Source organism: Drosophila busckii, chromosome 2R (genome assembly GCF_011750605.1).
Source record: "Drosophila busckii strain San Diego stock center, stock number 13000-0081.31 chromosome 2R, ASM1175060v1, whole genome shotgun sequence".
NCBI classification, from domain to species: Eukaryota; Metazoa; Arthropoda; class Insecta; order Diptera; family Drosophilidae; genus Drosophila; species Drosophila busckii.
In genome coordinates, this window is record NC_046605.1 from 20,928,196 (window position 1) to 20,945,577 (window position 17,382).

Sequence of the window (17,382 nt, forward strand, 5' to 3'; positions counted from 1 at the left end):
AAAGAGAAAATAAAATCTTCGATCCTTCATGGCATGATACAAAGAAGCCATGAGAGTATATATAGTATATGGAGAAACCCTATATAATGAGCCCAATGAGTAAAAATTAAGCAGTGTAACGCCTATACCTAAGCTGAGCTGTAAATATGTGTATTAAAGCAACACTCTATATAAATATTAATAACAAGCAACAAATACAAAAAATACAAAGAAGCAACCTGAACAAATTATAAAGTTGAACCTAAGCTATAAAGTAAAACTTGTTGAGAAATCGATTCATATAAAATACAAAAAATACAAAAAAAAATTAATAATATAAAGAAAAAAAACAAACAAAAATTGTTTTTTAGACATTTTGTAAATTAAGAATCGAATCAAGAATATACTACTTTATTTAATTTTTATGCACTGTTTTCTGTTACGTGTAATTTGTTTTGCTCATTATATGTATGCATACATATAGATGATGTATATAAAGTATATGTATGTATGCGTATGTCTGAACACTCTATGCATTAATATGAAACCCGTAACTGAACAATGAACGTAATACATATTTACATACATACATACATACATACAAAGTTTTGTGTTCAACTTGTAGATCTTGATCCTTAATTGAAAACTACCTCAAAGAAAAAATTAACAAAAACAACACATGATTCAACGGTTTTTGAGCATTAATAATAATTGTAACTACAAGCGAGACCTTAGCAACAGTGCTAATCCACAAAATATGTATAAACACGTACACACATACATACATCCATACATACATACATATATGCACGCACACCCTCACAGTAGCTATGTTATCGCTATTCCTTTTCCAAGCCCAAAAGGTTCAGTTCGAGAACAGCAAGCCTTTCAAAAGGTACCTGTTTCGTAATTTAACCCTAATAATAACAACATTGCTAAATTTTAAGGACCCCAGCTTTCATTTTCTATAAAATAGATCCGCATAAGCACACACACGCACACGCACACACTCACACTTATGTTCCTCCCTGTTCAACCGATATACCTATGTTAGATTGAGCATAAAAATTGAGATAAACGAAGATAACGCTTTTCCAATCACAATCGTAAGCTAATTGAGCATAAGTTTTATGTTGTGTAGTTTTTTCTCACTGCCAAATTCAATATACATATGTACAGACATACATATATGTGACGGCAAAAATAATAAAAATAATAATTTTCTTGACTTGCAAATATATTTGTGCAGCCATTTTCCAAATACTAGCTATAAAGAAAATGTCAATTTTCATTTGCAATTTGTTGCAATCAGTAATTTACATACAAGATACAAATATCTTTAAATAAAGCGAAAAAAAAAAACAAACTTAATACATACGAATAAAGGGCAAATAATAGTACTAAAAGTTCAAGTCTACATTCTTACGAGTTACGAGTACGATTAAATTGAAAAAATAAAAGAAAATAAAAAAATATATGAAAAATTAACGCACATTATATAAAAGAGTTAGCTAGTATATTTATTTAACGAAGAAATATATACAACGGAAAATACTGCGCAGGTGTTCGAAGCTCTGGGTTATTAACTTAACCCATTCAAGTCGATTTACATCTTTAATTTAAATACTTTTTACATGAGTGTAATTTGCTTAAGCAATAGTTAAGTGTGCCAAAACTTTGGTTTTTATTTTCAGTGCATGATGGAGATTATTTTCAATTATTTAACTGATAGTATGAAAGCTTTTCTTGCTACACTGCCAAAAAAAAAAGAAAGAAACAGCTTAAATTATTCACATATTAACATAAATACGTTTTAAGTCCTATATGATGGTGGACAGCTATAGTATAGCTTAAAGGGCACGTCGAACTAGTATTGAATTAAAAATTAAATATTATATTTGTGCTTTTTTCCTGTTCAATAAATCATAAACTTAATAACAATGAGAGAGAAGTAGAGATTGTTAGCCTATAAACAAACCAATTAATCAACAACTTATAATTATTATATCTTAGCTGTTAAATAATGTTTAGTATTCACAATCATTGGTAATTAGGTTATCTTTGTTTTAAAGGTTAACTAATAATTAATTTACGATCTATGTCTTATTAATATTTTCGATTTCCATTAAAATCAGTTAAAATTATACAACAATTTTTTTAATATAATCAAAAATAATCAATTTTTAAGTTATCTCAAGTAACTACAATGATATTCGGATTATTTGTAATCTCAATTAATTAATAAATATACATTTTTCGCAAATAAGTTAATCATTAGGATTATTTTCCATAAATAATTTAATTTAATGCTAATCACAATTTAACAGCTTTGATTGTAATAAGTTTTCATTTTAAATAGTATTCAATATTAAGGGTATCTATCGAATTGCCTTTTCAATGGAAATCTTGAAAAATATAGAGATTTCAAGTAAAGCTTGGCTTAAGTTTGAGAAAAGTTATACATATTGTATATACACATACATATGTACATACATATTTACATAGTTACATTGAAAAGTCGAGACAGTAAATGCATTAATACTAAATCTGATAAATATGCAAATCAGCGATGCATATTATTAAAATCTTGAGATTAATTATATAAATAAGTCTAGACTGCACACACATACAACACACACACACAACTTTAATTAGTTTTACAATCCAGCTGTACATGTATATATAAGAAACATAAAATACATAAAAGTCTATATATACGATATGCATATATGAACAAACATATATGTACATATACGAAAAAAAAAAGTGTAATGAAATAAATAAAAAATATATATGTATACATATATATATTTTAAATATGCCTAATCGTTATTTGTTATTTGGTATTTATAGCGAACCTCGATCTTATAATATTTAAAATTTTAAAGTATGATGCGCCTCATACAAGCTAAATGAATAGGAAATATTTAAAAAAAAAAATTAGTTTTTTGGACGTTTCGATTTGGGACAGGAAATACGTTTTTCAAAAATATATTGCTTGGGAGACTTGCTGATGAAAATTATATATAATTGATGCCACGCCTTCTTCTGCCTGTTACATTAATTTTCACATTTACCCTCTTTTGCATATTTGCATGCATTGATATATTGAAAATCTGATAGTTCAGATAACGCTGCATTCATTAAAAATATCTATATGCTATCTCTTCTCTCCGTCCTTCAAATTATATTTTTTTAAATTCAATAAATTTTGCCTACGCCGCCGGTCGCCGACTCACTGAATTTTGCATATAGACAGCAGACATGATAGCTGTTAAGAGTGGGTGTACGTACTGTTAATGCGTGTATGTTTGCTTTGAATAGTTAGTCAAAGTGTATTAAAAAGTCGGCTGCTCCCATCTGTTCGCAACAATATCGTAAGAGCGTTATTTTCGTTGTTTATAAATTTATTAATTTTGTTACTAATTTACTTTACCTAATGTGTCCACTGGGGCTCACAAAATCTAACCGATTTCATATTACTAATATGAGATATCAACTCCCTCCGATACAACTTCCAATGGACGTATCATCTAAACTTTAAAAAGTATTATTTTAATAACATTTTTTTTTGTCTTTTTCTAGTGTGTCTAACAATAGGTAGACACACTTATTGAGAGCAATCATTACCTAGAGCACTAGCTCGAAAGTGCATACCTACATACATATTAGATGACAATGGCAATGGCAATTGTAATGTTATTCCTTTTTACCCGTTAATAAATAACTGAGTATCCGGAGACAGTTGAGCATGAGCAACAAATTATTAAGCCAATTGGTGTATGATCTAGAGCATTGTCATTGTCTATTTGAACAAGAAACATCGATGGTTAAACAAAATCATTTTATGCACTTTGACATTTTTATAAACAAAACAAGTGGACAGGTTAAAGTTGGGCGCCACCAACATTTAAATACACTTTGACTAGTGTATCGCAGCAAACACAAGGATGCACTCACAAACACATACACACAAAACAGCTACGGCGTCACAGCTCGTTTTCGCTGTAGCGTCAGCAGCGACGCCGCCGCTGCGTCGGCAGGCGACGTTATGAATGGCGCGTTCAGACGTGCACCGCGGTCTATATGAAAATTGAAATTGTGAATTATTCCTAAGTTAGTTATCCGATCGGTCTGAATCGGTCGAAAACATGACATGACTAGCATTTTGTGATTTATTTCAGATTTTAAAAGATTTTTATACTGTCTTATATATCGGTTTTTTCGATTTGCGGGGGAGGGGGGAAAATAAAAAAAATAAATAAAAGCGTAGTGTCCTGGAGATAGGAGCACCTACATACCAAATTTGGTTCTCTAGCTCTTATAGTTGCTGAGGACACACGACACTCATACATGACGGACAGCGGACGGACGGACAGAGGACATGGCTATTCGACTCAGCTCGTCGAGCTGATCAGGAATATATATACTTTATGGGTCTGCCACGCCTCCTTCTCCATGTTATCATACATTTGAGCAACTCATATACCCTTTATCCAGTTTTTACAAAAATGTCAAAGTGTATAAAAAGGAAAAAGGGTATCATGAAGTTGTGTAAATGTAGACAGAAGCAGGCGTGGCTGACCCCAAGCATATGTATTCATGATCAGCAAGACAAGCACATTTCTCGTTCTTTCTAGTACATTGCAAGTTTTTGAATAGAGCCGTTATAAAGTCGTGTGCACTTTGTGTGAACATTCGCAAAAATTCAATGGAACTTTGGCGCCACTTGAATAGAACATGCATTTTATTTGGTCGATATCGTTGGCACGTGCATACAAATTTTGCTTCACTTAAACATTTTGCTTTAATTGAAGCTTATATATAAAAAGAAAATTAATATGGGGAGTTAGAGATCATTATCGGAGTTGGAGAAAGGACAAATCCAAGCTTACAAGGATTCGACAGAAGCCGTCAGGTGATAACAAATTTTTTTAAATAATGAGGCCAATTAGGGCAAAAACATGAAAGGTCGCACCCACAGTGTGCTTAGTACCGCAAACAAGCAACTTTTATTAAGAGAAGCTTCAAACTCCCACGACTCTTTGGCCAAGATCAGGGAAAAATGCAACATCAAAGCGAGCTTGACAACCATGCGTCGAGTTTTTAATAATGCTCCATACCTTAAGCGACTCAAAATCAAGAAGAAGCCACCACTTACCCGGCTCGAAAGTTGCAACTCCTTGATTATTGCTCGCGCGCATGTGACCTGGACTTCGCAGTGGCAACGTGTTGTCTACTCGGATGAAATTCAAGTACCGTACCATCTTGATAAGTTTCACAGCAGCACTGAAGGAATTATGGTGTGGACGGCCATTTCCTATGATATAGCGAGCAAAAACGTAGAGCTTTTAAAATGGCCACCCATTTTGAGTATCATAGAGAATGTGTGGGGATGGCTAACACGTCAAGTTTATGGATCGGTTTAGCAATATTCAAGTGCTCCCGAACTAATTGCAGCTATCAAATTAGCATGGGGCTCGATTTCGAGAAGTTACTTGGGAAAATTGTATGCATCCCTTCCAGACAGAATGTGTGAGGTATATATCAATATTAAAAACAGTTTTTTTTTGGTTAAAAACATGTTGTTAAAAATTTCTATTGTTCTATTGTAATATTGTTATTTGAAAAGGATTGAAATATATTCCTATATGGTTTTTAGTTAAACTGTCCTATTCAAGTGAATAACAATGTTTTTTGTATACTTATACATTGTAAAAAATGTAATTTTCGTCAAATTGGTACATTTAAATAAACTTTATATGAACACAAAAATTATTTTCCTAGATGACTTGGCAATTAACTATAGAAAATTAACTTTTGATATGTCCTTTTCGAGTGGCGAGCAGTGTATATATGCACATGTGTGGGTGTTTGTGAACTACGTGCCGTTATTTGGTGCGATGCCTTTATCAAAGTGTATATAAAAGTTTGTGATACAACTTTAAATGCGAAAGCAATGTTATGTGGACTGTTTGGTTACCAAACAAGTTTTAAGGCATTCAAATTTCAAAACATAACGAATGTTTTATTATAACGAATAATCTTCGTTAACCGAGGGTCGACAGTATATTACTTATTTAAAATCTATCTATCAGAAATAAATAGGTACATTGCTGGCACATTGGCACACAACTATTAGTCCCTCACTTTGTGGTCGTTAACTTAAAAATGTTGGTTTTATACATAACACGCAATACCATTTTAGTCTTGAATTGTAATTTTCTATTCACAGGCATAGCCTCAACCCACTAAGCGCACTACCATGTGCAACAAATGCATTTCACTTTTCTCGAAAGATTCGTGATGCAGCAATTGCTCAAGCATGGATTGATATGCTTCAGGGATTTAAATATGCATAGTAAATAAAAAACAAGTAAGATGCTGCAGTTTAAGAAGGTAGAAGTCTGCTATATTCCCAGCAGCTTGTCTTTATAAATTGATATTTGTTATGCTTTCGGTACTAACACACGCTTTGCTCTTTACAGTAAATTTAAAATTTATTTTATTGCTGCTTAAAAAAACATTTTCAAAAGTCATATATACCCACTGTCATAAATCTTGAGGGGCATATGATATTAAAAACTTGTATGCCTCTTATGAGCACACTCCTCCCGACATTCATATAGCTTAACATTAAGTCTGCATTCGCGATCATCAAATTTGATGGACTCATACTGGCAAGAGTATAATTTTCAATAGAAAGTCAGACAGAAAAACTTTGGAAACGTCAATAGTTTTTCTCCCCTTGAAGAGTAAATAGTTACTAAAAATGTTCGGAAAAGTTTTTCTTTCCAATATTTTCAAGACAAGCATCAGTAAGGAAAGCTAATTAATTTTTAATAAAATAAATATATACATATACCAGAGATACTCTTGCTTGAAATGTGTTTTTCAGCAACAATCTTATTTCTGTGCATCGCAAAGGGAGCCACAGACAATGTAGCACATCAGCCAGGGGTAAGCAAATCATGTTGGCTTGTCAGCTTGAAACCAACCTATAATTACATTTCAGATATGGTCTTTTAATCCACAGGCTATATTCATATACAAGCAGCCCGTAAACGCCCGGAAAATGTACTGGTATCAAATGAAAAATCCTATGCTGAGTGCTAGACAACAGTCTGGAAATTATCCTATGAAGCATAGGTATAGAAGTGCGCCCATAGATATGACTCCATATGCAAGCTACAGGTAGTTTTGATTAGGATCTTAACTTTATTTTAACATTGTGTTGACGCAATACTTGCATCTCCCTGTTTTTGGGATTAGGAACATGTTTAGAAGTCCGTACCACAGCTCGTCAGCCAAAGGCTTATTACCTTACAACATTATGTCAGTGCCTATTCCTTCAACAGTGGCACCAATAATGGCACCAAGTACATGGAACTTTGAAAATAAACCACAAGCTGTGACTGTAAGCGAAAACATAACCAGTTGCAAAGAGGAACTAAGCCAGAACCCACTGGCTGAAGGGGCCGTAACTATCATGCCGAGCGAAAATCTTAAATATTCTTCAAACTTTTTTCTAAACACCATGGCTCCAACTACAGCAATACCCTATAAACAACATTCGACCCATTCATTTTTTACGCTGGATGATGTATGGATTCCTCAATCGTCGGATAGTCTATTCTACAATAGAGATCTAAAAAAACCATTTGTTAATAATACCTACGATCAACACATTACTACTACTAAAATTGTACCATATGATATACCCCTGGGGAAGGCATACAGAAGTCTACAATTAAGAACAAGTGTATTACCAACAGTCCCGTCAACACCCAGTACTGTGTTACCAACTTCAACCATATTACCCACAAGAGCTTTATCTAAAATTCAAAAATTGAAAAATCTTACTTTATTTGCGAACAAAACTAAACTGTACGAAAAAATTAATGTGGCGCTATTGAACAATGCTGTGATCAATAACAAACCAAGTACAGTAGCGTACGAACCAATTATGCCAACTACAGTGAAACCCCTGTTGGAAGAGAATGAAATAATGATAAATATCACTCCAGACATATGCAAAAGCTGCCTCAATAATCAATTCACTAAGAACGATAACACATCAAAAGACATACAGATGCCCAAGCGACATATAAGCACATTGAAATTTAAGGAGTCTCTAAACAGCAAATCTAGTGAGATCCTTGCTAGCAATCTAAATATTACTGCAGTACCGAAAAATATTTTCAAGAACCTTATAGCCGCAAAAATGAACATGACACAACGACAAGAGAGAATTCGGTCAATGGCCAAAAGTCTGCTAGCGTCAGTGCCAACTGTTGTTAGCAGCACTGAAAGGACTCTACCTAAATACAGAAGAAATAAAACAATTATTTCAAGACGTAGGAAGCTCAGCAATAATATATTCAGTTTGAATAAACTCAATACAACAACAGATAAGAATAGTACAGACGCCAAGACGCCAGACGTAAGTCCAATCACAGAGATAATAAATCGAAAATCAAAAGTTATGAATAATGGCATAAATTTTCTTAAAACAGCAACGACAAAGAAAAGCAAGGATCCAACGACTGAAATAAGCACCACTACGCAAACAATTAGAACTTCTGATGCGGCAGTTGAGTCTGCTATTATGACCATAACTAGCCCGAATGGAAAAAACGTACTTCGATCTATACCACGCTTAAGGAATGTTAATTTTCTCAAAACTAATGTATTGAGCCCCAAGGATTTTGCTCGCACTACTAGTGTGCCAGAGCTTCCAATTGAAGTCTATTTTAAAAAACTGAATCACAATTAATGTGTATCTTTAACTAATATGTAAACTGTACTACATATATGCTAACAATAAATAAAACTAAATGCAATATTATTATTTTAAGTTGGTTTATTAAGTTAAGTCATTTTTTATTACTGTGCATAGAACTGGAATATAATATTACGCATGCACTTTAGACAGTCTGATATTTTCTAACAAGCATAGCCCAAACATCGGGATAACGGGCTTGCAAAAACGCGATCAGCTTTTGAGCGCTTTGGGCTTGCTGAGGCGAACAGTTTCGACATTTTCTAGTTATAACTTCTGGAAGTGCAGCTGTAAATAGAAGTAAGTGAAAGGTAAGCAAAATGTTATGATTATAAAACCATATCGAGCCCTATTTACGACAATAACGTATGCGCTAATAGTCAATTTAAGAGGAGAGTTTTTTTTTTTTTTAATATTTTAGATTTTGTTAGGTAGATTTACTTATATTGACGGGCCAATATATCTGTAAATATGTATACACAATTAAAATCTAATATTGTAGGTGCAGATGTGGATGATGTTTGCATCAAAAACAAAATGGCCCTATACGCTTTAGTCGGAAATAGGTTTCAGAGCTATATAAATAAGTGTATTTTACAATTCTTGATATTACTTACACTATATATACATATTATTTAATAAATTAATAACATACCTTTTAACTGTCGCCCCAACTGGTCACATGGGCTTTTTTCCAAAATACACATTATCTGACGACTAACAATTACTTGATTGTTTAGCAATTTGTTTATATTCTTCTCATCAGCGTCAACATTGGTTGAAATTAGAATTATCAAAAGGAAAATTAAACTGAGAAAATGCTTTCGATTTTCATTTAGCGAAAACATGCTACTAGTGTTCTTTACGAAGTGCGACTATTAAAAATAAAAAAAATGAGATGTATACTTCAGATTTCTTGACGCCTGCGCTTTCACATCTTTTTAAGGGTTGCAAATAATTCTTTAAGGATGTTAGTATTTTAAAACGCGCATAACTTTTGAAATTTGTATTAAAGGCTTCAAAATATTAATTGCTTTGGAATATTACTGTAAAATATTGTCAGTAATTGTTTTGCAGCTTGCTCTTTAAACTAAAATTTTTGTAATAAGGTAACAGAATAAAAAATATGTATTTCTCATACGGACAATCTGTCATGTGACTGTTTCTCACTCGGATCATTATTTGCACCGTCTAGGATACGACTATGCTCCCCAAAAAAAAATAAGAAACAGAAATATGTACATCAGCAACTAGCAGATCCCGAAGAGACTACACGTAAAGAAATAACAACATCCACTTCCTCTTCCCTGACAACTAATTATATCCTGATTCATTTACATCAATACATTCCAGCTAAAACTTATCTAATGAAATTTTTGATCATATTCGATTGATCTTGATGCGATTAAAATAATCATATATTATAATTTTGTAGGGAGAAAATTGCAGCCTACCCGTGATCTAAGACTCACTTAGAGTTTTACACCTAACACAGTCTAATTTGCTATTATATAAGATTCGTTTTGTTAAAGCTTTTTTTCAGCTGTTCAGTAGTAATGTTCGCGAATAAATGCTCCATATTCACGGAATGGTGTGTTTCCCGACACTCGAAAATTTCGTCTTGGAAGCAGACCTCATTCAAATTGAATTTTAAAAAAAGGCTTAATTTAATTTCAAAATAATTCTTTAAGAAAGATTCTGCGCGTAATTTGAATTCATATTGGGAAAAAATGAATGCATTCAAAAATTATTTAATTCAAGATGAATTGAATTCAAAAATGATTTGAATGTTATCCAAGGGCTTCCAAGTAGATTTAGTTAATGCTGATAAGCGCAAGCGATACTCGGAATAAGAATAATAAGAATACTATGAAAAACTTAAGCGTGGACTCAAGGTAGTCTAGTTAGTCTAAGGTGAGTAGTCGACTGTAGCACATCAAATAAAATAAGAACTGCGCAAATCGTCTATGCTCATTGTTCACGTGGTGAGCAATTTTTCTTATTTTTTATACACTTTGACATTGTTTTAAGTTAAGATGAGGGTATTATGAAGTTGCTCAAATGTAGGTAACAGGGAGAAGGAGGCGTGGTAGACCCCATAAAGTATATATTTTCTTGATCAGCTCGACGAGCTGAGTCGATATAGCAATGTCCGTCTGTAGGAGGCGTTGTTTCTCAGCAACTATAAAAGCTAGAGCAACCAAATTGGGTATGTAGGTGCTCCTATATCCAGGACACTACGCTTTTATTTTATTTTTTTTGATTTCCTTCCCCCCTCCTTTCCCGCCAATCCAAAAAAAACCGATAGATAAGCAGTAGCAAATCTGTAGAAAAATCTGAAATAAATCACAAAAGTTGCCTAGCCATGTTTTTCGACGATTGTGAAAATTTTTAGAACGATCGGTAACTACAAATTATTACATTTTTCATATAGACAGCGGGGTGAACGCGCTGACGCGCCATACAAACGCCTGCCGACGCAGCGGCGGGCGTCGCTGCTGACGCTACAAGCGAAAAACAGCTGTGAGGTTAGCTGTTTTGTGTGATGTGTTGTGAGTGCATGGTGTGTTTGCTGCGATGCCCTAGTCAAAGTGTATTTAAAAGTTGGTGGCCGCCCAACTTTAATTTGTCCACTTGTTTTAAATAAATTTATTACGTGAAGGAACTTTACATGCAGAAAAAAAGCGTACTATAACATCACAGTTAGGAAATGAGTAGTTAATCTAGGAGGATAGCTTCACCGACGTCCAATTGTTTTTGCAAATCCGTGCTGACGTAGTCGTCTTAAGGGTCTAGTGGGTAATAGGGCTCTTGCGAGCAAGCTGAAGTGCCTCACCAGTTTGTCCGTGTATCGGCATGTGTGGCGTCCAATTTGTTCTTCCACGAATTTTATTCGTCTTCGATTCGACATCGGTCTTAGTATTATCCTGTAGATTACCACTTTGTCTCTAGTGACAGCTTATTTCTTGGCGACAAAAGCCATGACATCTTGTCAGCCTTCGACATGATAGCTTTTGGATCTTCGTTGTATGACGCCCGAACTTTAGCCGCCTATTAACGATCACACACTTGAAGTGCAGCTCGTGGCTGAGCTCTGATCCAAGCATGGTAATGCCTAGACAAGTTGCTTGCCCATACTTCAAAGCGTCGCACATATTGCTGCAGATCGTGCGTTGAAGTGTCAAGGTATTGGCTCCTTGTGAGGACGCAGTGTCGTCGGCGTATGTCGCAATTAATACATCCTGGCAATCGACCACTTGAGCTGCAGTTGGCTTTCGCATATCACTCGTGTAAATACAGTATAGAGTAGACCCAAGAAGACTACCTTGTGGTACGCCAGCATATATCCCTCTTAAGGTCCACTTGTTGTATAGTTGTGGGGTCAACAGCTGCTTTAGTTTGCAACGGAGACCATTGTGCTAAACTCTGTCAAAAGCTTGCTGGATGTCCATGAACACTGCCACACCGTATTGTTTGTGCTCTTTGGAGTTGTTCTGGAGTGCCGTGTCTTTTTCTAAAACCACACTGGCACTTTGGTATCGGCGGGCTACAGACTCCAGGTTTAGTACTAGTGCCTTGCAAGCTCCCGAAATACAATGGAAAAAGAAAATGTGCGCGGAGCGTCCCTGCTTTCGTTCATACAACGGACAGTAACAGGAAAACTAAGAAAATTTCTGATAGAGGCAGGGGCAACAAAAAGTTGAGTCAAAGACAGTAAAGAAATGCCATCTCCAGTCCCTGTGCATTCCCTTTTTAAATGTTCTTACCCTGTGGCTGTAGTAAGATAGATAACTGAACTCGAAAAAAGGCTATAACCGTCAATGGAGGTGTTGAGGCACTACAGTTTTACCGTTGTGCGCGGGGTAATTTTACAGATATCAATGACATAGTTGTTTCCCCTGAAGTACAGTCGGAGCTTAGGCAAATGAGGTCTTCAAATTTAAATACCTTTGCAGAACCGAATAAACTGTTGCTTAACGGTGGTGTCATTTATCCGAACAGAGGACAATGAGCAAGTTTACTGCAGATGTCGTTAATAATGAAATCAAAGATCTGCTTAAAAACGGTATTATTCGACCAACAAGTTCCCTATATGGGTTGTGGGAAAAAAGTACCCTTGTATAGGGGACTGGTTGTTGATTTTAGAAATTTAAATAATTAAAGACTATCGCCGACAAATACCCGATGCCGAGTATCATTCAAACCTGGGAATGGCAACTTATTTCACTATCCTTGACCTTAAGTCTGGGTATCACCAGATTAACGTAGCGGAAGGTGAGCGAGAGAAGACATATTTTTCAATAAACAGTGGAAAATACGAGCTCTACCGTTTGCCCTTTGGCCTGAAGAACGCTTCCAGCATTTTCCAAAGAAATAGATGATGTCCTTCGAGATAGAATTGGTTATTCCTGCTACGTATACGTAGATGACTTCATCTCACAAACTAAATATGAACATGTTTCTCGTGTTGGCGAACTCCTTATGAGATTGTACGACGGCAATTTTTAATGAAGTGTTGAGTTTCCCGGTTTTGTTGTCTCCAAAGAATAAAAAGTATCAGAACGAGCTAAGATAGGGTGAAGGCCATTAAAGAATTCAAAAAGCCCAGTAACATTTATGACCTAAAGTAATTTTATTCCTTGCTAGCTAGGATCATCAAGGATTTCGCTAAGATAGCGAGACCCTTGAAGAATATTCGAAAGGGAGAAGCTGGTAAAGTTATTAGGTATCGATCAAAGAATATGCCCGTTGATTTCTATGATACATAAATCAAGGCGTTTGACAGACTTAAGCCTATTCTTGTCTACAATACCCAGATTTTTCACGACCATTTGACCTGACAACAGACGCATCCTCTACAGGTACACCATGATTTTGAGAACGCTGAAGGAAATGGAAATTAACTACGCCATAAATGAAAGAGAGCTTTTGGCGATTGTATGGGCTTTAGACACCCTACGTCAGGGGCGAAAGAGAAAGAGAAAGAGCAAATGCGTGTATATATACGCGGTCCTTCCATAAGTCAATGCAAATTACACAAATAATTTTTTCGAATTTTTTTATTTGTCTCTCCTGTGCGACCAAAGCGACAACACAATTTTTTTGCGAACTTTGTTGTTTGACGAAATGCGTGCACTTAAAAAAAATGAAAACACCTTGCACTGGACATACGAATTTATCATTGCCTGGGCAAACTTTGGACAAGTAAGTGATGCCTCATTTCTTTTCAGTGTATGAAATAAAATTGAGTTAACGGCATCTTTACTTGTGTTAGTGTTTTTGAATTAGTGTATTGTGATTTGCTCTTCCCTATGCAAGCGTTTGGACGCCCAGCCCTACGTCATTACATATACGGAAAAATTACATCAACATCTACACTGATAATCAGCCTCTGACATTTGCGCTCTCCGATAAAAGCCCGAACTAGAAGCGATGGAAAGTGCACAACGGGAGGAGCGGTGCTCAGGCTCTGTATAAACCAGGAAAAGCAAACTACGTAGCGGATACCTTGTCGCGCCAGAACGTTCAAGCTTTGCAGAATGCTCCGGACACGAATGCCGCGACGGTACATAGCGAAGAGTCGTTGACTCATGTTATTCAAGCCAGCGACAACTGCTTTTAAAATCAAAAAATTTTGGAAGAAGCAACCACCTCTAATCACAGGATATTTTACTTTTCGGGCGAAGGACACGGCACCTTATCACGTTTAGGAGTAAAGAGGGTTTGTTAGATTTGATAAAGAATTATCGCGATACACTGCGAGCGGCCGATTTTGGCCCATATTCAATATAAATTGTTTAAGCTATTTCCCGCTATTAAATTCTGGTACTGCAATTCAAGGTGACAGATACTGTCAGAAGGGACGAGCAAAAGATGTTACATATCTATATATTCTCAACGGCTGGAAAATATTTCCTCACTTCAGTTGACAAGTTCTCCAAGCTCTCATTGGTGCAACCTGTTTCGGCGCGCACCATTGAAGATGTTAAGGCCCCCATTCGGCAGTTGGTCAATGTTTTTCCGAGTATTAGGACCATATACTATGACAACGAACCGGCCTTTGTTTCGGAAACAATCCGAACCTTACTAATAAGCCAATACGCCATATATGTGAATAAGGCTCATCGGTTGCATAGCATTTCAAACTACTAGCTGGAGAGATTTCATAGCACTCTATTAGAGATTGCCAGATGCTTGAAACTGCAACGTTAGATAGATTGTGGTTTCTCCAGGCAACTATAGAATATAATAGTACGTTACACTCGATAACGAACAGGAAACTAATTGAGACTGTCTATGCGAGCGCTGACTAACGAAGGCGCAGCAGGAGCATCTGAGTCGAAATAATCAGGTTCGGTAAAATAGGGTCTTTGAAGTAAGCGACACGTTTCTAGTAAAAATCCAACAAACGACTAGGAGACAAAATTACGCCACTGAACGTGGAGAACACAGTTGAAGCTGATCTGGGAACCACCGTTCTAATAAAAGGGATGGTGGTTCATATATAGACTATTTTTCACGCCTCTAACTTCTATTTCTCTTACTATCCTTTGGCACCTTTGAATTTTCACTTAAGTAGTGTTGACTTACGAACTTTTCTCAATATACTTACTTTAGAGATTGCCATAACAGTTGTAAAAATTAAAACAAAAATATAATTGATTAGAGCCGATTATGAAGAAAATTTCTGAATGTTATATACTGTTATATAATGTAAGATCTTCTACACTACACTTTTGTTTCAAAACTTAAGCGAATAAGCATAATCATTCGAGTCGCCTACACAAATTGCACGAAGTCCCTCACTTTAAGAAGGTTTCAAATGCATCGCTTACCTGACTTAATGAAACACGTTACCGGTCAGTGTTAGGACTGCCTTTGCTTCAAAAACTGAATGAAGAATTACTGCGGAAAAGGCTACTTGTCTTCCAATCTGTGCGAAATTTGTGGAAATCTCTTGTTGGCTAGCCATGTGCTACAAATCTACGATGAGTTGTCAATTGTAACGCATTAAATTAAAAAAGACATGCAAATCGTCTATGCTTATTATTCACGCGGTGATCATTTCAGAAATTCCACTTTTGCTCTGTTGATAAAAAAATAATTTTGAACTTATACTATTTTCAGCAATTAATAAACAAGTTAAATATGAGGTTTAAATAATATAAACTACCTTTGTTTTTTGACTACATTTGTAATTTAAAAAAATAAAAGAAGATAGGTCAAAAATGTGGGCCCCCCGAAAAGAAACCCTGGCTACGGGCCTGGGCTTCAAGTACAACAACTCAAGACACGAGCTTCAGCCAGTGGCACGCAAATAGCCGCAGGCCTTCGTCGCTTTTCCAAAGGGCGCAGAGATTCCGGTACGCAGCAAGCTAGGAAGCCCCACCCGTTACGGAGATATAGTACTGGATTTAATTTACATATACGTACAGGTTCTTAGCGAACAAACATAAACACCATCCGCATATGCATCCAAAATATTGGATTTACGGAGATATTACCCTGTCAATTATAACGTAAGACACAAAACTAATACTATATAACGTAAGTGAGTAAGTAAAACTACTAGTAATATGCGTTTTCGCGTAATGCAAATTATTGTTAATAAACAGTTTATGAAAAAAGTATTCCAAGCAAATTTCACCACGCCTAAAACAGAAAATAAGTCGAAGACACTTTAGATGAAAACGAAGATGATGATATTACGTTCATTTCTTCATTTCAATCTGTAAACTCACAAGTAATTGATTAAAGCAAATTTTAAAAATGCATATTAAACAAGTGGACAAATTAAAGTTGGGCGTCACCAACTTTTAGATACACTTTGTCTAGGGCATCGCAGCAAACACATGCATGCACCCACAAACACATACACGCAAAACAGCTAACGCGTCACAACTCACTTTCGCTGTAGCGTCACCAGCGACACCGCCGCTGCGTCGGCAGCGATGTTTGAATGGCGCGTCAGCACGTGCACCCCGCTGTCTATATTGAAAATTGAAATTCCTAAGTTATTTATCCGATCGTTCTGAAATTTTCACAAAACATGACTAGGCAATTTTGTGGTTTATTTTAGATTTGTAAAGATTTTTGTACGGCCTTATATATCGTTTTTTTTCGATTTACGGGGGAGGGGGAGGAAATAAAAAAATTAAAATAAAATAAAAGCGTAGTGTCCTGGATATAGGAGCACCTACATGCCCAATTTGGTTGCTCTAGCTCTTATAGTTGCTGAGAAACACGCACTCACAGACGGACGGACGGACAGACGGACTGGCTATATGGACTCAGCTCGTCGAGCTGATCAAGAATTATAGTTAACTGTAGGGGTCTGCCACTCCTCCTTCTCCCTGTTACATTCATTTGCACAACTTCATGATACCCTTTTTCAATTTTTTACAAAAATGTCAAAGTTTATAAAAATAACACGTCTATATTATTTTATAAAACGTGTAACGTAAGCGCCAAAAAATTGGTAAGTTGTTTTTGCACATAAGTTATTGTCGCAAATATGTAGGCCCAGATATGTAGCAAAATTTACATGACTAAAACTTTATTTAATAATTGTTTTTGTTAGTCGTTAATAAATAATTTCTTATCAAAAGAAGTAGCCATAT

The 17,382-nt window shown here is 35.5% G+C and overlaps 2 protein-coding genes across 2 annotated transcripts; one reads left to right on the top strand and one right to left on the bottom strand.

Annotated features, from left to right (window-relative positions):
- Positions 1–6,920: 6,920 nt before the first annotated feature.
- LOC108594949 lies at positions 6,921–7,818 on the top strand. Its single transcript, XM_017980083.1, has 4 exons — positions 6,921–6,939; positions 7,016–7,173; positions 7,252–7,599; positions 7,755–7,818. The coding sequence occupies exons 2-4, from the start codon at positions 7,055–7,057 to the stop codon at positions 7,816–7,818; spliced, it is 531 nt and encodes a 176-aa protein (XP_017835572.1). The 5' UTR covers positions 6,921–6,939; positions 7,016–7,054.
- Positions 7,819–8,842: 1,024 nt separating this feature from the next.
- On the bottom strand, positions 8,843–9,624 carry LOC108595517 (ejaculatory bulb-specific protein 3). The gene is made up of 2 exons (XM_017980771.1): positions 9,417–9,624; positions 8,843–9,049 (listed from the first exon to the last, which is right to left on the bottom strand). Exons 1-2 carry the CDS (start codon positions 9,607–9,609, stop codon positions 8,907–8,909), a joined length of 336 nt encoding a protein of 111 aa, XP_017836260.1. The 5' UTR covers positions 9,610–9,624; the 3' UTR covers positions 8,843–8,906.
- Positions 9,625–17,382: the final 7,758 nt, after the last annotated feature.

Coding starts and splice junctions, on each gene's coding strand:
- LOC108594949 (XM_017980083.1), top strand. CDS start 7,055: ATGTACTGGTATCAAATGAAAAATCCTATGCTGAGTGCTAGACAACAG. Junction 7,174..7,251: donor ACTCCATATGCAAGCTACAG/GTAGTTTTGATT, acceptor TTTTGGGATTAG/GAACATGTTTAGAAGTCCGT. Junction 7,600..7,754: donor GATGTATGGATTCCTCAATC/GTCGGATAGTCT, acceptor TATTACCAACAG/TCCCGTCAACACCCAGTACT.
- LOC108595517 (XM_017980771.1), bottom strand. CDS start 9,609: ATGTTTTCGCTAAATGAAAATCGAAAGCATTTTCTCAGTTTAATTTTC. Junction 9,050..9,416: donor GTTGGGGCGACAGTTAAAAG/GTATGTTATTAA, acceptor TTCTATTTACAG/CTGCACTTCCAGAAGTTATA.